Source organism: Brassica rapa, chromosome A01 (genome assembly GCF_000309985.2).
Source record: "Brassica rapa cultivar Chiifu-401-42 chromosome A01, CAAS_Brap_v3.01, whole genome shotgun sequence".
Lineage (NCBI taxonomy): Eukaryota > Viridiplantae > Streptophyta > Magnoliopsida > Brassicales > Brassicaceae > Brassica > Brassica rapa.
Window position 1 is genome coordinate 20,720,951 of NC_024795.2, and position 22,537 is coordinate 20,743,487.

Sequence of the window (22,537 nt, forward strand, 5' to 3'; positions counted from 1 at the left end):
TTTTGTTATTATATTTTTGTGCTATCTACGGAATTTGCCCTTAAATCATCAGTCAAATATTTTAATAATTGCTATCTAAAAATAGCTAAAAGTATTAACCTATTTCAACATGAACAATTGACCCTTATAGAATATAATCAAGATTTTAAATAATAAGTGGTATGTACGAAAACAATTACGTTCTATTGAATTTTAATATATTTGTGAAAATAATTCATAACCATTGTAATTTGGTCTTTGGAAATACCATACATGAGACCAAAGTTGAAAATGAAAGATTTACAAATAGAAAATCTTAAATCTGATACAAAAGTTCATAAAAAGAACAACCAAAATAGAGTTCATTGTTGGATTTGAGCCAAACTTGGAAAATAGTTCAGAAGAAGTGGGTGAAATCCGGTTGTTGAAACTGCACCATGATGAACAACATGTTGTATGTGTTTATTTTCTCCCACAATGTGAAACAGTATCTAATTAATATTGCAAACACAAATATGAAACAAAGTTCTGTTAACAAAGCCACTACTCTAGTGCCTGAAGATTCTTCATGGGATCATCCTCGTGTATTCTCTTCATTCGGTAAGCTTCCATCTGCTCAGGTGTAACCTGAAATTTATAAACACGCGTTTCATTAAACAAAAGAACTCGATCAAAAGATATATATAGTCTATCTCTATAAACTATAATCATCTATACTGCTACATATGCGCGTACCTGATCGTTCCATTGGACATTGTATTTACGTTTCCTTTCATCTTTCTCCTCTTTCTTCCTCTCATCCTCCTGTGCAAAACCAATGACATTAGCAACATGAATGACAGAATATTCCTAGCTAGACTTAGAACGGACCAAGTTTTTATACCTTCTTTAAAGCTTCCGCAAGTTTTTCACGGTCAAGGACAAGATCTTCTGGTGTATCACTTCCCCAAGTCACAAATCTTTTCTCCTCTACTGGACCTGACCTATCTGCAAGTCGCAATCATAAATAAGATATATATATACATAGGAAAAAAAAAACTTTAGAAAGTAATAATAGAAGATGCTGTTCTAAACCATTAGAAGCTGCAGCATGTCTTTCGACATTGGTTCTAATTAGATCTGCAGCTTCCTCAGCCGCCTCTATCCCCGCAACACCAGTGCAATAGCTGTTTTTGATTGTTTGCTGACAACATTTGTAACCCCACTGTTGATCCTTCCACCACGACCCCCACACACTTGTGTGGTTGTTTATGTAAACATCTTCTTCATATTTGCTCTTGGGTACCGACAATTCCTGTAACACAGACAATCAAAAACAAAAAAAGGTGCATTAAACAGAAACATATATAAACAAAAAGTAAAGATCAAAAATCTTGGTTCATAATATTACCATTCCTTTAATAACTCTTCCACATCGGTCATATTCAACTTCTCTCTCGCTTTGTCCAAATAAAAGCTCCTTAGGGATCTCTTCCACAGATGCAGCAGCATTTCCATACTTCTCCATGATTGTTTCTTGTATCTGTTTCTTTAGTTTCTCTTTCGCTTCTTTGTATTTCTTGAAAAGCAGCTCGGCTTGAGAAGGAGCAGCTTGCATGATGACCTCTTCCTGGCCTTTCTCAGATAATTGCAACGCGTGAATATTAAGCTTCTTGAATTCTAGAGCTTCTCCACTCATTCTGTATTGATTGTCTCCCTGAACATTTTAAGATCCATTAATAAGGATCATCAATGTAAGTAACTTCAAAGTTAATACTCCCTCTGTTTCTAAAAGATTCATGTTATAGGTTTTTCACACTTATTAAAAGAACATTTAAAATTGTATTTTTCAGTACATTGTTTTTCCTAATTAACTATTCTCAATAGCTTTTAACCAATGAGATTTTATTAAGCACAATTGTATTTTTTGAAAAGTACAATATTTTATTAATTAAAGTATTGAAAATGTAAAAAATGTATATTTTTGAAACAATTTTTTTTCTTCTAAAAAATGGATCTTTAAGAAACAGAGGGAGGGAGTACTCTACAAACGTACTTACCGCATAGAACTTCTCGTTTGGATCAGCGTTTGGAAGGGGATCTTCACGCATAGACCGTGTCTTGGGATCATAATAAGCAGAGTTGACATCAAGATTCAAAAGATATTTTGCAGTGTCTTCACGTATACGCAAGTTCCTGAGGAAAGAACATATCAATCAAACATTGCCAAGATCACAACCAAGAATCAATACATTGAACATATTAACCAACCTAACGGTTCCTGTGCTGCCGCCACCAGTAGTACGAACACGTTTCTCCACCTTAGAAAAATCCATTTGCTTGCTCTCATCAGCTTTGGCTTCATCATGTTTCAGAGCATCTTCTTCTTCTTCATCAGCGTCACTAGACTCTTCTTCATCAATCTTCTTGTTACGTTTCTTTTCCAGCTTCTTCAACTGCTGCTCTTTTAAGAAGTTTCTTCTTGCTTCGTCTCTAGCCTCATACCTCTTGATCACCTCCGCATATTTAGCTGTATCGTAACCGTTCCATCTATCCCTTTTCCCGTCGTAATCAAGGTCGAATGTCTCAATCTTTTCATCAGGAGCTATGTTCTTATTTGTCCACTTTGCTCCTATCTTTCTTGGCCTCTCTGTGCACAACTTTGTCTTATGCGTCATAGCCCCACAGCTGTAACACAAACCGATCAGTGACAGAACTCAAAACCTGAGGCAAAAGAAAGAGTTTTCTTAAAGGCTTACTTACTTCTCACAAGCTCCTTTCCTATACTTATCTGCCTGGAATGTTTTGGCTCCTCTATCGTACCACGACTTTGTATAGTTTGGATCAACTTTCCATTTTCTTTGATGTTTCAAGCTCTGAGGGAACCAAAAAATGTAATGTTAGCATTCAAGCCAACAGCCAATTCAAGAAATGGTGTAAGAAGACAGTTATTAGGAACATAAGACTTTACAGGCTTGTCTGCATTGAGGTACCAAGGAGCAGAAGACATGTATTGAGGAATGTGAGGGTTAATCTCTTTTCCTTCCTCATCCATCTCTGCTGGAGCTAGCCCTGCTTTACGCGCTTCTTCCAATTCCTGCTGCTTACGGTGCTCTTCTCTAGACTTAAACCCAACTGCAATCACATACATTCCAACAAACATCCATTTCTTTTACTCAAATATCTACTGCTTCACAAATGTACCAAAAAGCATTTCAATCTATATACAAGACAGTCTCAAATGCTTCGAAACAAAACCAAGAAGAGACATCACATATTCACATCATGGCAAGAACCGAAACTGATGGAAGCTATGAAACCTTAACACGAAACTACGAAAGTGAAAGTTAGTATCCATGTTGATACTAACCTGATGCAGTAGCCATGTTGAGGTGTCTAATAGTATGAGTTTACTAGTTCCCAAGAAAACACACGAAACTGATCAAGAGACTGCTTAATTGCTCGAACTTCGAAATGGTGGATGATGATGAAGCGGAATGTTTTTGTTTGGTTTTTATTTGTCAGCGAAGTACATGTTTCTAGATACTTCTTGTAGTTTCGGAAAGGAGAAAAAAAGTAACGGTGAATACAGACACGTTAACAGTTCCGTTTGTTCGGTTTACTTAAATGCTTAAAGCAGCATGGACGATTCTGGAGACGCGTGGAATGTAATGAAATACAGACGGCGTTAACAATTCCGTTAATTCGTACCAAACATCCCGTTGAATTGGATACTCCACTCTAGGTGTGGGCATATTAACCGTTAAAAAGAACTCGAACGGGTTTAAGATTCAACCAGTTCGGATATCCGTACCCGATTGGTTATATCTGATACCCAAATCAATTATTCAAAGTATCCGAATAATATATATCTTTTATTTTCATTCATCTTTCTGTCTTCTCTTTCAGGGTAATTACCCGAAGTATCCGATTACATGTATGAATCACTATACCTTGTGATCTTGATTTATGTTTGATTACAAGTAGGATTTGCGATTTGTTTTCTCTTTGCTTTTTACAGGCATGAGCTCAAACATTTATGATTATCCCGGTTTGATTTCTGTTTGATTTTGATGTTTCTTTAATTTTGATTTATGAATAGATGGATTCTTTACCATTTTCTATTCAAAATAATACAAATAAAAATTACACGAAGGAAAAGAATACATGCTCATGTTCCTCAACGTAATAATAAATCAGAAAGATCATAAATCTTATATTAAGTTGTTCAATCTTTTAACTTCAACAATATTGTTTCTGGTCTCACAGGGGTCAAATCAAGGATACATAGATTTTTTTTTTTGTTTATTTGTTACACAGTTCGGTTATACCCGAAATAACCCGAACCTTAAGAATCCGAACCCGAACCTTAAAAATCCGAACTCGATCCAAAGTATAAAATAACCCGAACGGGTTATGTACCTCTCTATCCGAAAACCCAAAAATCCGAAATACCCGTTCCGAACGCCCATGCCTAGTCCACTCCAACAGTCACTAATTTGATTAAACTTATAATTTAAGATTTGATAGTTTCGATAAAAATATGTTACTTCTGTTTAAGCCTAAGCATTTCGGATTTCGGTTCAGTTCGATTTGGGTATTTCGCGTATTGGATAGGTCAGATAGGGGGTTATATGATCCATTTACTACTTGACATATTTTCGGTTTGGTTCGGTTCACATAGTTTCGTGTTTGGTTCGGTTAGGATAGTAAAACTAGGAACCAGAAAATACCTGAAAAAATTCGGTTATCATTTGGTTCAGGTTCGGGTAGTTCGGATAGTTTGGATAGTTCGGGTAAAATATTGGTTATTTAAAGTAAAATATTAAAATAATTAGGATGATTTTGATAGAAAATTTGGATATTTCAGATTACTTTGTATATTTCTGATAATACTATCCGGATAGTTTTGGATATTTTTGGGTAGTTCGAATACTTTATAATAATTTAGTTATTTTAAAATATTTTTGGTACTATTAATAGATTTTTAAATTATAAATATATATCTAGCTATGTTATATGTATATATAATTAATATTCTTATATATTCGGATACCAGTTCGGTTCTCGGTTCGGTTCGGTTATTTCGGATATAGAAATATATGAACCGTTCGGATATTTGAAGGTCTTGGTCTGGTTTCAGTTTCGGGTATTTCAGTTCCGGTTCGTTCTTCAGTTCCGGTTTTTCTTTTGCCAGGCCTATTTCTGTTTTATCTTTTCTCTTCTTTATTTTTCCTTTTGAATAACACTTTTTCAGTTCTCAAGTAAAATCCCTTACACAATTAAAGAACTAAATTATAACCCAATTTAAACCAGTTAATCCTGTTAATTTAGAAACTTTTAGTTTTGGGTTCCAAAAACTATTTTGTATGTAGAACTAAATAATAACCCAATGGTTATAATGGGCTTCATATGCGATATCTCATTCGGTCCGTGAGCCTATTCCGTGTAATAGGCGGGCATTAGTTTTTCAGATGTTCAAAAGTCTTGTTTATTGATCATGTAATCACTACATATTTTTTTTTATGTTTTGGACTCATTTACATAATATCGTAAATTACTTTTTGATTGGTCATTTATCTTTCCAGTACTCTAGTTCAACCACAATTACCTTTATTTTTTTAGATGTGTGACAGAAGACAGAAGAGATAAATGCACTCTAATGACACAACTAACTAACTCAATTTTTTAAACTTTCAATCTCTTATATATTAATTAAGAATCATTACAACATTTTTTGGTAGCCACGTGTCAATACTAGAATGATTCTTAGGATCCTTAGAAGAGTGTACAAAAGAATATTCAACATTATTTTCTTAAATAAAAGATATAGAATTACCTGATATAATTAACATATATATGACAATTACTGATTATGAATAATAAATATTTGATAACAATTTTTGTATCATCTCTCTTTATTGTTTAATTTTATAATGTTAAAAGAAATTATATAACCACATTAACCATATAATAAAAATTTACATTTTTATTATATGTTATATTTTAATTTTTGAAAATGACTAGATTATTAAAAATGTTAAAAGTTCCACTTTGAAATTTTCATGATCAATGATTTATTTATTTTGTTATAACAAGATACAAATGATCATAAAATCATATGAATATGAAGTCAGATTTAATAGATATTCATATATTATATATATATATCGCTTAAATTAAACTATATACCATATAAAAATACATAAATATGTTAATTTTGAAATTTTCATTGAAAAGGTATTGAGACTTTAATATTTGAATTTTTAAATTTTCATTGAAGAAATCTCACATTGAAAATTTTAAGATTAATGGTTTAAATTTTTTGTTAGAGAAAATATACAAATGTTAATAAAATCATATGAGTACGAAGTTTAAATAATAAATATTTTTATCAAAATATACTATATATGTGTCAATATCATTAAAATCTAATTATATGCCATATAAAATAAATAAAATGATTGTTTTGATTTATTTACCATAGAAATTATTATAGATAAACAAGAGGTATTGTTTTGATTAATGTGATTACTCTAATTTAATTATATACATGATACGTAAATGAATACAAAATAAATAATAATAAGTAAAAATTATTTGTATACATAATATTCATTATGTGCAAGGCACAAATCTTAACCTAGTATACTCTAACATAGAATGCTACAAATACTTCTTCTAACCAACTAATAAAATCCAAATAAGGGATCTCACTAAAAATATTTATGATCCAATTTAAAAGAAGAGAACTCTAGTCCCATTTGTCCTAAAGAAGTTTTTTTCTTCTATTCTAACACTACTCGAATAATAGATTCAGACGTTTATCATTAGACAAGGATTTACATCAACTATCACATTTTTTAATATGTTTTTGGTTGTTGTCTACATGGATGTGGAAGAGATTTTGGGAAGGAAATCCTTTTTCGCTAGAAGGCTCTTTTCAAAACCAAAAAAAAAAAATTTATTTTCGCCTTTTCAAAAATCACTCTAACAATGTTACATGAGCTTGGTTCCCTGTATCCTCTGCTTTTTCTTTTTAATATCAACTATAATCGAATCTTCTTTTTTTTTAAACACTGAATACTTCATTGATAAGTTCCAAAAGAGAAACCAGTTGAAGGCAAAACCCAATACATCAACAAAAGGACAAAGTAGAGATAAAAGCAAAGATACCAGTAGGTACCATAAATTAAAAAGTAGGCAACACAGTCACCAAACATCGAGGAAACCTTCAATATGAAGGCACCTGGACTCAAGACGTACCCGATAAGCACCAGGAGAGATTGCTAGGGTAATCCAGCATCATGATCAAGCACCGGCTGAAGCCAAAGAGGCCCATTCCTGGCTGTGTAGGACTGATACCGGTTACCTTCCGTAACACTTCTTGCAATATGAGTAGCTGGTAGGTTACGTGCAGGGGAAGTATAGTCTAAACTCCATAGACTGAAGGAAGCTAGTCTTTGCAAAATCGTTTGCACCAGCGATTGAAACTCGGGAAACCTCCCCGGATGTACAAAGGCTTCTCTTACTTCCATCGAAGATGATTCAAAGATGACAGCATCATACTTCATACGAACAATCGAGTCAATAGCCCACCAGAGACCCAATAATTCATTCTCCAGTGAAGAAAATACTGCCGAATACGATCGTCTGCTGTAAGCCAGACAGAGGCCTTGACGATTACGTAGAATCCAAGACACACCAGAGTTTTGACTTTCGTTAATCCAAGAGGTATCAATGTTACACTTCAGGAAGTTTGATGGAGGGTTCCGCCATTCCTCCCGACCTGGGGGTCTGTCTGGGATACTCAGGTGTTGCGTCACCACCACTCCATTGAGGGAGAGCCAAATACTTGCTTCTTCATAATCGAATCTGGAGAGAAAACTTTTATAGAAACTTCAAATGTAACCCGGATATTAACAATATTAGATCATCTCCAATAGTTTATTCTATTTTTTACTCTAAATACAGTAACTCTATAATAGAGTTTGAATTTGCTCCAATGGTACTCTATTTCAGAGTAGAAAATAGAGTGATGAACAAAAGAAAAAAATAAGTTACTCTATATTTGGAAAATAAGTTACTCTATATTATATTTGGAGTAAACCTATTTTTTACTCTATTATAGAGTAAAAAAAAAATAGAGTACCATTGGAACATTTTTACTCTAAACTCTATTTTAAGTTGAAAAATGAAATGGGGTTGGAGATGCCGTTGGGCAGACCAAAAAAGATACTCTCTCCGTTTCATAATACTAGATATTTTGTAGTATTGCATAAAAATTGAGAAATTACATTTCTCTAAAAAGGTATTTTAAAAATATAATTTTAAAATCAGTTAACCAATTATAAAAAAAACAGTAAAATCTAATTGGTTGAACAGATTTCAATAAAGTTAAAATTAACCTTATTTCATGTAAATTGAAACAAAATTATTTTTCTAAAACATCATCTATATTGAAACAGAGAGAGTATTAGACAGAATGTATAAAAAAATGTCTTATTGTACCACCATTTTAATATGTGTTATCTGTTATGTAAAGAGTAACCATCTGAAACCTACAAATATTATTAAATTATACAATTCTAAATTTTATATATATCCTATATATATACTGGTATTAAGAAACATAAATGTATCTAAAAGTAATTCATCAGTTCTTTATGTTTTCATTAGAGCATCTCCAATGTATTACTCCAAATTTTAATCCAAAATGGTGTAACTTCAAAATAGAATTGGGTTTTACTCAAAAATAATATTCCTTTTTTATTTAGTTAATAATTGTTAGTAGTACTTTCAACTTATAAAAATATAACAATTAACCCAACTATTTTATATTTACAAAATTTCCATAATAATATATTTTATATAAATTAAATATTTATCGTCAAAAATACAACTAGAGATTATCTTCCAATTTCAATTCGTGCAGTTTTTATCATATGCAATTTTTCTAATTTATAAATATTTATATGCATTAAAAGAACATAAAGAAAAGACAAAGTTTTATTTTGTAATTTGAATTATGTATTGGGTTCCATTGTTTGTGCGTATATCAAGTTCAACAAGTACAAATGTTATAAATCAATATTTTGACCCATAAGATTAAAAAACTCATCTATTTTGTTTGAATAATACTTCACTGATTTTGGTAGTTTCGAAAACAATTTACCAAATTATTAAATTGCTTATTTATATTATATTTATTCTATATTATTTATTCTTAGTTTTGACTTCTATGAGTTTATAATATTTTATGTAAACTATTAAATAATCTTTTGCGGAGTATTATATCTTTTCATGTTATTATATTATTTTAAGTATGAAATAAAAACATTTATGATTAAAAAGACAATTTCATAAATAGAGTTCAATTCTAAAATGGAGTAATGGGTAAGATTACTCCATAAATGGATAAACCTAGTCATTACTCTATTTTGAAGTTGAATATAGAATGTAGTTAGAGAAGATTTTACTCTAAAATTGAGTTTGTGAGTCAAAAATAGAGTAGGGTTGGAAATGCTCTTAGAGTTTGATGCTAACGTTTATCAAGTTACTTTTCTCTAGTAATTTAATTATTAGAGTTTGATGCTAACGTTTATCAAGCTACTTTTCTCTAGCAATTTAATTACTAGTTATCAACTTTTCCTTTTCCGCCATAGTTGAACTTGAAAACCAAATTAGAAAGCCGAGTATTATTTTACTATATTAATGATACACATTAATCGTTGTTGTTGGCATGTCATCCAATGTTTTTTTTTTTTTGACTGAGGCATGTTATCCAGTGTTTCGGTTAATTATTTCATTAACATGACAATATACGTTGTTGTTGATAACTCGTCTTAGATTATTAGTTTATTACTGAACTAACTAACTACTCGTTCTTGGAGAAACAAATGAATAACATATTTTCAAACAAGCAACCGCTAATTATTAAACTAACTAGACAAAATTTGCACCACTAGAGCCCAGCTAGTATATCTTGTTCCCCTCCACTTCTGGGCAATACATCGAACCAAAAGTCCATCTCACTATCGAAAATCATCTCATTACCGACGGAGCCTAAGTGCTGAAACTCTTGCTTCATCTCATCAAGATTCGACGTGTGGTTTTCTTCATCTTGGCTATAAAGCGTCTCGTTCCAGAAGCTCTGGTCGATGTCTTCTCCGAAGTTTATGAAAGAGAAAGAATCTTGATCTGTAGTAGTGATCATTTCTCTCAATTTATTATCCATCTGAGCCTCTTTGCTATGACCTTCGTGGCTCGTGAGTGTCTCTGAAGAAACTTCATCACTCGCCGAAGGTGATGCTGAGAACAAACTTTCAAAAGAAGGGTTCGATGAGCTTGCGAGCTCCGATTCGGTTTTAGTACTCTTTGATTTTGCTGGTACAGACTGAGATTTGGGTTTAGTACTCTTTTTCTTGTTGCTGGTCTTAGGTTTAGCGGGTTGATAATCTTCCAGTCTTTTCTTCAAGTGAGTGTGCCATACGTTCTTGATCTCATTATCCGTTCTTCCAGGCAATTTTGCTGCGATTGCTGACCATCTAGAGACGATACCAAAAGAAAACGTTAATATAAAATTTTCAAAGACTCGATCACTGTATATTTAACTTTTATGTTATACTGGACCAAGACATGTTTCTTGTGATGATTATTGTATGGACGTATGATGTATATACATACATAAGTGTATTAATTTATATATGTAAAAGTCGAGAAGTGTAGAGTAATACCTATTACCAAGGATTTGGTGCAAACTAATGATAGCATCCTCCTCTGCTTGGGTGAAATTGCCTCTTTTAATATCAGGTTTTAAATAGTTCATCCACCTAAGTCTACAGCTTTTTCCACATCTCAAAAGACCTGCAATTAATAGTCACCATCACTGTTAAGAAAATTTAATTATAATTTGTTCATATAAGCTTGCTTACGAAACTGGACTATATTATATATATATATATATATATATATATATGTTTGTTGCCAGGGCAACAAAATCAAGCTGGTAAAGATTTAAGTATCATGTAAATTTATATATGTTCATACCAGCTTGCTTAGGGAGGGCTCGCCAGTTACTATGGCCATGTTGGTGGATAAAAGAGACCAAAATTTGATCTTCTTCAGGCGTCCATGGGCCTCTGTTCAATCCCATCTTCTCGCAGCATGGAGCTCTTCCCATCTTTCTGTGATATGTTTTGATTACTGATGAAAAATTTGTATTGTGGTACGATCGAGATAGATTGTGCTGATCAAATGCTTATGAGCTATATGATCAAATGTTGTTGATGAGCATGAGAAGAACTGGCTGGTTTTGAGTATTTATACTGAATTTGTTGAAAGGCATGTGGGAGAATTCAAAAGCATTTCGTCAGCTTCCAGGAAGGAGATGAGAGAGAGAGCGAGAAAGAGGGAGAGATGTGTTTTGGTTATTGGCACCGTAGTCAAAAAGTATGTTGTACATGCATATATTATATTGCATGTGGGAACGAATGGTATGTTTTTGTAAAGACTACAAAAATAAATTTAAAATGTATGGGCATGTTATAAAAAATGTGTGTAGAATTGTGATGGCGAGATAGTGTGTAAGTGTTAGTTCCGAGTAAAAAAAGTCGTCGGGTAGACGCACAAGTGGCGATATGGTGAAGCCCACACGTACATTTTTTTATAGAAAATCAACGTTTACGAGTTATATGCGACAAAACAAAAATTAACGTTGGGTGGAATATATGTTGACCCAGAAACACTGTTTTATTTATATTTGCTCGTAAAAAGTCTTTCGTAATTTCTTATTTTTTCTTTGGTAATTTTTTTTCTCTTATACTAAACTTAAACTTTCTTAATCTGAGTAGTAATCTTGTTTAGGGCTAAAAGACGTTCATTTCTTGTAATTACATTATGATGATGCCATGTCCTTATTATAATGCTATGCTTTCATTTACTTTTTCCTCGATTCTTTTAATTAACTGAAACATCTAGGCATGTTTTTCAATATTTTACCATGATACATCATCTACCTAAATGTGTTAATCGGACGTAAGTTATAGAAAACTGGTTTTAATTAGTTAAGATTTGAGGTTTCAATTTTGTTTAGTTATTCATTTTTAATAAAATATATAAATAGAGCCTAAAATTTTCCAATTAGTGTATATATATATATGTATATGTAATTATGTATACACATATATAACATCCAAATGTTGACAAAAATATATAACATCCAAATTTTGAAAATAGAAAGTAATTTGTCGTACGCGTTTGCTTCTTTTCGTAATTTGGTTATAAATGTGTACTGAAACTTTCTATAAAATGTCATATTAGAATGATTTATAAACCATTGATATGTTTCGTTTAAAATAATTTAGTATATTGATCTGCTAATGATATTATATATTCTAAATTTCACTTAGCACAATTTTTATTTTCAAATCTAGTTTCTAATTTACTAATATCTGATGGGCGTTGTAAAACAGTCATCTTGTAAAAGCGCAAGTTTTGTTTTTCTCCAGTTAATAACTCCTTGAATGTAAAACTACCAAAATAATAATAACATCTGACCGGGCCAAATAGGTCATGTAATGCAAGTTGGCTAACGCGTTCACACACACTTAAGTTGAATGAAAGTTTTTGTTCAAAGCATATGGGTCAACGAAATAGGCCTACGACAGGTCCCAGCATATCTATTAATTGACACTAAGGAATTAAACTCTCTTTTGTTGCCAAACAAAATAAGGTTTAGAGAAATTATGATGGATTAATCTGTGATAACCCGTCCCAAGGAACTACCCGTCCTGTGGATCCCAGGTTCACAGCGCTGCAGCGCACCGACCACAACCCCTCCATTATGAGTTTTCTCTAACTCCATAATTAGATTGTTGGTGAGTTTTGAACCCAGAACCTCACCATTTAACAACACTCCTCCATGATGAATTGTCACCAATTGATCTGCAGGTCAATTGGTGACAACTCATCTTGGAGGAGTGTTGTTAAAGGGTGAGGTCATGGGTTCGAGACTCACCAACAACCTAATTATGGAGTTAGAGAGAACTCATAATAGAGAAGTTGGGGTCGGTGCGCTGCAGCGCTGTGAGCCTGGGGCCCACGGGACGGGTAGTTCCCATGGGGCGGGTTGTCACAAAAAAAAAAGTTGACTTTTTTTGTGACAACCCATCCCGCTCACTCGGAATCCGGCTCACAGTGCTGCAGCGCACCGACCCCAACCCCTCCATTATGAGTTCTCTCTAATTCCATAATTAGGTTGTTAGAGAGAACTCATCCTGGAGGAGTGTTGTTAAAGGGTGAAGTCCTGGGTTCGAGATTCACCAATCTCTCCACTATGAGTTCACCCTCGAAAACATGAAGAGCTATTAAAAAAAAATCCACTTCAGGGAATAAATATCAAGGGCGGATCTAAGAGCGCTTTTAGCTTTTGACCAAAAAAAAAAAAGAGAGCTTTTAGCTGAAGGCATTAACATAAAATTGAATTAGTCGAGAGCACCTTTACATAAATTTTGAGCTAATTTTAAGATGATTACTTGGAAAAAAAAACTTAGTCAGGGCACGTGACCTGTTGGACACCCCTGATGAATACTACTATATATCTATGTATATAGGATATATATATATATATGTATGTATAAATTTATGTAATTTAAAAGCAAGCAGAGAGATGAAGAGAGAAAATGGTTGCCAAGCTCTCGCCTAATCAATAAATTAATAGTGTAATATATAAACTAATGCAAAATAGAGGAATAGTGATAATGTGAAAGCATGTCATCCTTGACTGTTTAATCTGGAAAAGAATGAATCACATAAGTAAAGATCATTGAATGCAGTTTTGAAGATTTATACTTTTAAACATTTGAACAGATTCTCTTTAATATTTTTAAAACCGGACATAAAACCGAACAGAAACATTTTCGAGTCATGGATCCAAATGTATTGATCAAAATTAGTCTTGTTCGGTACTTCAGTTGAATTTAATAACATAATAAAAATCTTAATGTATGTTTTCTTATTTATCTTTTTCAAATTTTACGAATATATTTGAATTTAATTATTATAATTTAATATGCACAATAATGAAATAAAATTTAAATATAAATCAATGGAAGCAAATATAAGTGCTCATATATTGACTTTAAAGATCTACAAGCATAAATTGTAAATATTGTATAATAATATATAATAAAAATGTTAAGGTTTTATTTGTAGCAGCGTTCTTTACTATATTAGTTTCAAACAAAAGCAATAAATAACAAAATTAATTTAAAACAGTGTATTATAAATAAATCTTGGTTTTTTTCGGTTTATTGGTTTCCAGATTTTTGTCATTGTTTCTATAAAGAATTTATCCGCTAAACTATTTCTCGTTTTGTATTTATTCAATTGAGTTACGTTAACAGTTTAACCAAATTTGATCCCTGGACTAATTTGGATTTAAAAACACTGATTATCTTTTCATTTTAAAATTGGAAAAAATTATCCACGTTTAAGTTGGTGTTTTTCATTTTTTCAGTTTATATATTATTTATTATGTTCACACAAATTATAAATATAAATAAACTTGCAATTATTTCGTTATTTACTTTTTACTTAAAGATAAAAATATAAATTTATAAAGAAACACTAAGCATAAATAAAAGCCCTTTATCATAAAAAAAAAACACTAAGCATAAACAGTTTCTTAAACAACATTTAATTTAAACGAAAAGAGTATATATAGTACACACTAATTTTCGGACATAACTTAGGTTCATCCTAGGGGGTGAACTTTTAAATTCACCTCACCTTTTACGACCAATCAAATTTTCACATAGTTTATTAACTAAAAATATTAAATTAAATAAAAAATAGGTACAAAAATAAAAATACTAATTTTAGCGACGCTAATGCTTCCAGCGCAACCCTAAACCCTATAATATAAATTCTAAACCCTATACCATAAATTCTAAACCCAAATCCAAACCCATAAACCCAAACCCTATACCCTAAACCCTAATCCTAGACTCTAAATCCAAACCTATACGCTAAACCCTAATCCTATACCCTAAACCCAAATTATATACCTTAAACCCAAAACATAGACTATAAACCTAAACCTTATACCCTAAACCCAAATCTTAGACTCTAAACCTAAACCGTAAACCTTAACCCAAACCCTATAGCATCTAAGTTTGGGGTTTGGGTATAGGGTTTACCGTTTGGGTTTTAGGTCTAGGATTTGGGTTTAGGGTATAGATTTTGGGTTTAGGATTTACGGTTTGGGTTTAGGACTTACCGTTTGGACTTATGGTTAAAGTTTTGGGTTTAGGGTATCTAATTTAAGTTTAAGGTTTACGGTTTGGGTTTAGGGTCTGGGACTTGGGTTTAGGGTATAGAGTTTAGCTTTATAGTCTAGTTTTTGGGTTTAGGGTATATAATTTGGGTTTAGGGTCTATGATTAGGGTTTAGGGTATAGGGTTTGGGTTTAGGGGTTTGGATTTGGGTTTAGAATTTAGGTATAGGGTTTAGAATTTAAGATTTAGGGTTTAGGTGGAAGCATTAGCGTCGTTAAAATTAGAGTTTTTATTTTTTGTAGCTATTTTTTATTTAATTTAATATTTTTTAATTAATAATCTATGTGGAAATTTGATTGGTCATAAATGAGGAGATGAATTTAAAGGTTCACCTTAGGAGATGAACCTAATAAGTTATGTCCTTAATTTTCCATGTGCCAACCATGCACATAATTAGTTAAATGTACTTATAAATAGATCGTATCCTTTTTTACGTAAAAGTAGTATATAATCCTAGAATTTGTTTTATAAAAGTAAGAGCTGACTTTGAAAAATGATAAGAAGTCTACTTCATAGATTTTCAGAAAGAAACATTATTGCCTGGTGCTAAATTCTAAGAAGTAGAATGATATAATATGAGCGTAGAGTATGAATTTTGTGTTTGATCAAATAATTATATGAAATGTCAACATAAATATGTTTTTGGGTTCGATAACGCGTTGTAGAACATAACCGTATCGAACACTAAAGTCGCAATAGTACGTAGGGAGTGATAGATCATTGATTCGTAGAACAAGATTGGGTTTGGTGATATTGTCCTGTCACGAAATAGTCACGGATATTATATAGAACAGGACCATTATTCCACAAGTTCCATCATTTTATACTAATTCTTTCAATAATATATTTGATTACGGGTCTTCTTTATCTCACGGGTCAATCATAGATTTAGTGCGTAATATAGAAACTTGTTAATAAGTTTAGCATATACACTAACTATTTGTGTTCACACTCGATAGGATAAGATATTCTTTTTAGTCTCATAATGAGTTTTTCTTTTGTTGGTTGTTAAATGATTTTGTTTTTAATTATACGAATTTGAATCTTAGTGGTATTGCTATTTATATTATACTATCGACGTCCAATGTTTGGTAATCAGCAGACGATTGATCAACTTATAATATGCTCTCAGAATTTATCTCCAAACTATGTGACCCTATTTTTGAAGACGTTGCATTACCAAAATTAGACAATTAATACCTCGCCCATGGGAGACTAGACAAAGACTAAAATTATATCTCGTTGAACGTATGTGTGTGTACAAAATGTCCAAGATTCTTTTCATCGTAATCACAATGAATTATGATTTTAAAATTTTCACGTTATTGTTTACCATAAGTTTTGTCAATACTTTGACTTCACACACGTTATGTATCATTGCAATACATACATAAGGCTCTTGGTATTGAATTGACCATATTTAGTTTCAACGTGCACCGCCAGGGTTTTAACTGCGGAGAAATTTTATGACAATTTGACTGTATTCATAGTATAGATGGATTATGGATACATATTAGGTATCCAGGAAATTGAGTTATTTTTGATACGTATTCAAGCGTAATTAGATATTATTATTTGTATAGGGTGCAAAATTTTTTTTACATATCAATATTTAATTTCTGATATATAAGCAGAAAATTTGAGGTCGTGATACGATTTTTATAAAATATAAATAGATAGTATTAAATTTTATTTTATGCATGATTTGTCATTCGAACATGAAAACAAATAGTCGTCTACAAACTCATATACGGACGGATATTCACACATCCGTATCCATAGTTACTTTTCTTTTAAACAATCGTATCCATAATCACATATATATGTATTAATTTGTTTTGTTTAACGTTGGATATTACAATACAGACGATTCTACAGACGATAATTTTACATGTTTTATGACGATTCACGTCTAACTGCACACTTAAACCGGTATTAATTTGTTATTACTCGTCTTAGAGTTTCTACCTGCTGTTTATTTTTGCAAGGACCCAGTGAAAACCAACTTCACAAAAATAGTGACACTTTCGATATCCAAACTTTTATTTCCACATATAAGTACTAAGCTTTTACCACTTGTCGACAACAACCATATTGGTCTTATTGAATTTAATCTTTATCACTGAAATAATATTAAGAAAGAAAAAACGGGTATACCCTTTAAGCTATCCAATGCTTTTTTCAATATTTTTCTGTACGGAAACCATGTTCATTTCGTTTACCACTCAAGAGATTAAAAAACTAACACGCGATGAGTATGCCGTTGCATTTTAAATATGATTAGTCTGAACTCTAATCTATAAAGAATTAAGAGACGATGACCGTTTCTCTCAACTAATCCAATATATGTTTCATATCATTTCTACACTATCTAAAACAGCTGCAGAAACATTAAAATACGTTTTGGTAACACTGATCAGATACAAATGGTGACTCTTAGCAACCGTTAATGGCAGTGACTACAAAGAAGTAAATACAACCAAGTATATATAATTTCATGGTCAGATTGTGTTAAGTATATAAGATTTCGGGCAAAACATGAAAGTTCAATATGTTTATTCTTTATATTGATTGAGCATTTTCTTTCGCGTCTGTCGTATTGTCTTAAAGAGGCTTAGCTTGGGCCTTGGCCAGGCAAAGAGGTGGCTTGATGGAGAACTTGCTGACAGATACTACCTACATGCACTGATGCACACACTTCTTCTAGCAGTCTCGCATGTCCTCACAAAAATTGACAATAACATTTGACTGTTGGAATTATTTAAACTACCTCCAGACAAAATCTAATTTATCGTATACTATTTAATTTGATCTGATCCATCAGTGAATATCGTCATGTCAAATTGATAATGTCTATGTGTATGACTCTGCATCTTAATTAATATTTTCGGTTACATATAAAATATCTCATTTTAATTATATACCAATTTATAATCAGTCGCTTTTGCAACACAAGATCGTAGAATTTGCCTATATAGAGATAGTGCATATTTTGCTGTTTATGTGATTTAGCTCATTATCGTTTAACACGACCAATATTTCCACAATGAATCAGAAGATTCAGAACGAGTGCCAGATGGTAGCACATGTTACATTTACTCTTAGGAGCGATAATCGTAACGACATGCTGAACAGCTTCGACCATCGCTGTTAGACTTCTGATCCTAATTTTTTTATATACATGAATATTGATAATATTGGCTGGCTCATTCAAGTTTTCAATTTAGAATCCTTTATCTGAGAAAAACGTTGATAAGGTAACAACACTTACTTCATGGTTAGATAAGCGTTTTACAATATTAGTCCACTAAATTATCATTTACAATTTAAAAATATATATTTGATATAGACATGATGATTGAGTTAGTAGTATCCCCCAAAGAGGTTTACTTTTCAAACCAATCCTTTTGCTGAAACAGCTAATGATTCTCAGAGTTCGGTACGAATTTTCCACTAGGCTTTGAATAACAGCCTTCTAATATAATAAGCATTTCATCGTGATTTATGTTATCTAAATGGTTAACATGTACGGTGGCGGCTAACCCAACTCTAGTGACAGATTACTCGTAAACTAACATAAAAATAATTACAATTTTCTTCTCTTAAAACAAAGCAGTTTTTGTTTGTTTTAAATATCGTTCAATAATTTAAGTAAAAATGTATTCATTAGTACTTCCTCTGTTAAGAAAATATATGTTTTACAATAATAATGTATCTTACTATTCTCCATAACTTTTAACCAGTAGAATTTTTTAATAAATACAATTATGTTTTCTGAAATTTATAATTTACCATGAAATAATAAGTTGAAAATGTTAAAATTTTATTTTTCTAAAACCATCGTTTTTGAACATAGATATTTTCGGAACGATGGAGCATTAAATCTCTCTTAATGATAAATATCATTTTATATATTTCTTAAAGAGTGTCACTTTATTTTTTTCTCACACAAAGAGTACCGTTTTAGAATTTCAATACAATTATACTTATTTTTAACTAAATATTAAATGTAAAATGCATTAATCTAATAAATAAATTTATTTATTTCATATACTATTGATCAAATAGAATTAAATAATGAAACCATAAAATAAATTTCAATCATTTTTAATATTTGAAAAAGATCTAAGTGACACTCTTTACAAAATAGAGAGAGTAAATTTTAATGTGTAATATCATTGTCTAATTTATCCCTTATATATTAATTGAGAAACATTAAAACATTGTTTTGTAACCACGTGTCACCATGAGAATGAAATTCAAAACTCTTAGAAAAATTGGTTGGTCTATCTTAATTTATATTATACTTTTTATTAAACTAACTACTAAATTGATAAATAGCGTACAAAAGAATAATCTTGCACTTTCCTTAAATAAAAGCTACAAAATTGTCTAATATGATTAACATATATATGACAATTAATGTTTATGAATAATAAATATTTTATAATAATTTTTGTATCATAGCTTTTTTTGTTTAATTTTATACTATTAAAAGATATTAAACAACCACATTAACTATATAATAAAAAAATAATTTTTTTCTTATATGTTATATTTTAAATTTTTAAAACGACTATAAATTATTAAAAACGTTAAATGTCTCACGATAAAATTTTGTAATCAATGGTTTAATTTATTTGGTAATAACAAGATACAAATGATCATATATCGTAGTCTCATTTACTAGACATTCATATTATATATTAATATAGTTTAAAATTAAACTATATAACATAGAAACATATTTAAATATGATAATTTCTAAATTTATACAGAAAAAGTATTGAAACCTTAATATTTTAATTTTGAAATTTGCATTCAAAAATTGCACATTAAAATTTTTGTGTTTATCATATGAGTATGAATTCTCAATAATAAATATTTATATTAAAATATACTATATATTTATGTCAATGTCATTGAAATTTAGTTATATATCATATAAAATTAATAAAATGATTTTTTGATTTATTTACCAAAAAATATCGTAAATAAATAAGATTTATTATTTTGATTTATGTGCTTACTCTGATTTAATTATATACATAATACGTAAATAAATATAAGTAAATAATAATAGATAATATATATATATATATATAATTCATCCCGTGCAATTGCGTGGATCTTAAAGCTAGTAAGCATTAAAATGTAAATAGTTGTCATGAGTCTTTTTTTCCTATGCGATGAATCCAAGTTGTTGTTTTTATAATTTAACCCAAGTTGTTACCACCCAATTCATAGCTAGGAATTTTTGATATGGTATCAGAACCTATTCTTGACTCTTGAAATCATTTTTTCACTTAATTTTTCTCTATTTTTGCTTGATTTCGATAAGGAATCATGAGCGGTGAACAATCTATCGTTGCAGCCACAAACAAATTGGTGTAGACGCCGATCCTCCTCAATGGTGCAAACTATGAAAGATGGGCGAAGTAAATGACCAACTCACTTCGTACCAAATGAAAATTAGGGTTCATTGATGGAACTCTAAAATGACCATCTAGCGATTCCCAAGATGCAGAAAACTGGGACATGGTCAACTCAATGATCATCGAATGGATATACAGTAGTGTGGAGCCAAAGCTACAACCTTCCATCTCTCTTGTTGATAGCGCCAAAGCTATGTGGGCGAGTCTTCAACGACGCATCTCAGTCAATGACGATACTCGTATTCATCAACTTCTTGCGGACATAACAGCCTGCAAACAAGATGGTGACACGGTTTAAATTTTCTACGGCCGACTCAAATTCATGTAGGATGACCTAGCCAATTTAGAAAAAGTTTTACTTGTTTCTGTGGAAACTCCGAATGCAACTCAATGGTAAAATATGAGAATCGTCATGAGAAAGTAAGAGTTCATCAATTCCTTATGGGATTAGATAACTCACGATTAAGGACAGCTTGATCAAATCTTCTCAGCATAAAAACCGACATGACTCTAGACATAATGTATTCACAAATAATCCAAGAGGAACGACACTTGAATTCTATGCGATTACACGAGGAACGAGCTCCAACACTTGGGCTTTCTACAACAACTTACTCACAACAAACGCTCTCCCGTCCTACTGAGCAGGAATCAGCAACAAAGTTCACACGGCCTGCAACGGCATGTACACATTGTGGCAGAACAGGACATAACACATCTACTTGCTTTCAACTCGTTGATTTCTCTGAATGGTGGACTGACAAGAGAAAATCTAATGGAGGCAGAGGATCGGATAGACTTGTACAAGGAAGAGGACGTGGTGGTCGTGGCTCAGGTTTTCGAGCAAATAACAACAGCTCGTGAATCTGAATCACAAACACAAGGCATTCCCAACTTCACTGCAGATCAATGGATGTCGCAGGCAAATTTCTTGAATAGCCAGAAACAAAGCACAATTGAAAAACTTTCAGGGTAAGAGAAAAAAGTTATACTTGTACGGTAAAAATAACAAATATGATATTATTATAGATTCTAGTACATCTCATCATATGATCGGAGACATCAATTTTCTCACCAACATCTCAACCATACAAGCTTGTCTGATATCTTTATCAAATGGCAACATCATCACTTGGGCAACCAAACACGGCAACTTATACTTTGGACAACATCTTGCACTCACAAACGTTTTCTATGCCCCCCCCCCCCCCCCCCACCTATCCATTACTTCATCTCTGTTGCTCAGTTATTACGTGACATAGCTTGTTTTGTGTTCTTTATCAAAACGTTTTGTGTGATACAGGACCTAGCTTCGGGACTTTAATTGGTGCGGATGAAGAGCGTGATGGGATCTACCACTACACTGGCATAATAGCGGGTTTTGCTGGACGGCTCCAAACATGAGAATTATGGCATTCCCGTTAGGACATCCATCAGCTGTGATTTCTAGTTTATCAGATATTGGAGGATTTTCTCATAATGTAAGAGCTTTCGTAAAGTCTTGTGACATTTGTGTTCGGGCTTTACAAACCCGTGGTGTTTTTTCTCAAAGTTATAATAAAGCTGATGAATTTTTTTCTCTCATCCACTGCGACCTATGGGGACCTTACAAAACCCCTTCTCTAAACAGCTCACGTTACTTCTTGACAATCGTATTCTCGAGCGGTTTGTACTATTATCTTACTAGAAAAGAAGGAAGTACCAATGGCAGTTAAAATTTTCTTTGCTTACGTCCGTCCAGCCATATTTTAACAAGAAGATCAAAATCGTTAGAAGCGATAATGGACCAGAGTTCATTTATCTTCG

At 31.8% G+C, this 22,537-nt stretch overlaps 2 protein-coding genes across 2 annotated transcripts; both read right to left on the bottom strand.

Moving 5' to 3' along the window:
- Positions 1–278: 278 nt before the first annotated feature.
- On the bottom strand, positions 279–3,564 carry LOC103833762 (pre-mRNA-splicing factor SLU7). Its single transcript, XM_009109834.3, has 10 exons — positions 3,329–3,564; positions 2,930–3,093; positions 2,722–2,834; positions 2,230–2,646; positions 2,019–2,154; positions 1,370–1,675; positions 1,054–1,273; positions 863–966; positions 715–783; positions 279–606 (listed from the first exon to the last, which is right to left on the bottom strand). Exons 1-10 carry the CDS (start codon positions 3,342–3,344, stop codon positions 523–525), a joined length of 1,629 nt encoding a protein of 542 aa, XP_009108082.1. The 5' UTR covers positions 3,345–3,564; the 3' UTR covers positions 279–522.
- Positions 3,565–4,009: 445 nt separating this feature from the next.
- LOC103833774 (transcription factor MYB15) lies at positions 4,010–19,853 on the bottom strand. The gene is made up of 3 exons (XM_009109840.3): positions 11,008–19,853; positions 10,695–10,824; positions 4,010–10,505 (listed from the first exon to the last, which is right to left on the bottom strand). Exons 1-3 carry the CDS (start codon positions 11,138–11,140, stop codon positions 9,923–9,925), a joined length of 846 nt encoding a protein of 281 aa, XP_009108088.1. The 5' UTR covers positions 11,141–19,853; the 3' UTR covers positions 4,010–9,922.
- Positions 19,854–22,537: the final 2,684 nt, after the last annotated feature.

Bases quoted from the DNA above. Each gene is read 5' to 3' on its own strand.
- LOC103833774 (XM_009109840.3), bottom strand. From the start codon at position 11,140: ATGGGAAGAGCTCCATGCTGCGAGAAGATGGGATTGAACAGAGGCCCA. The intron at 10,825-11,007 runs GTATGAACATAT...TATTAATTGCAG, and splicing joins AGCCCTCCCTAAGCAAGCTG to GTCTTTTGAGATGTGGAAAA. The intron at 10,506-10,694 runs GTATTACTCTAC...TATCGTCTCTAG, and splicing joins CACCAAATCCTTGGTAATAG to ATGGTCAGCAATCGCAGCAA.
- LOC103833762 (XM_009109834.3), bottom strand. The intron at 1,676-2,018 runs GTAAGTACGTTT...TAAAATGTTCAG, and splicing joins CAAACGAGAAGTTCTATGCG to GGAGACAATCAATACAGAAT. The intron at 784-862 runs GTATAAAAACTT...GGTTTTGCACAG, and splicing joins TTGCGGAAGCTTTAAAGAAG to GAGGATGAGAGGAAGAAAGA.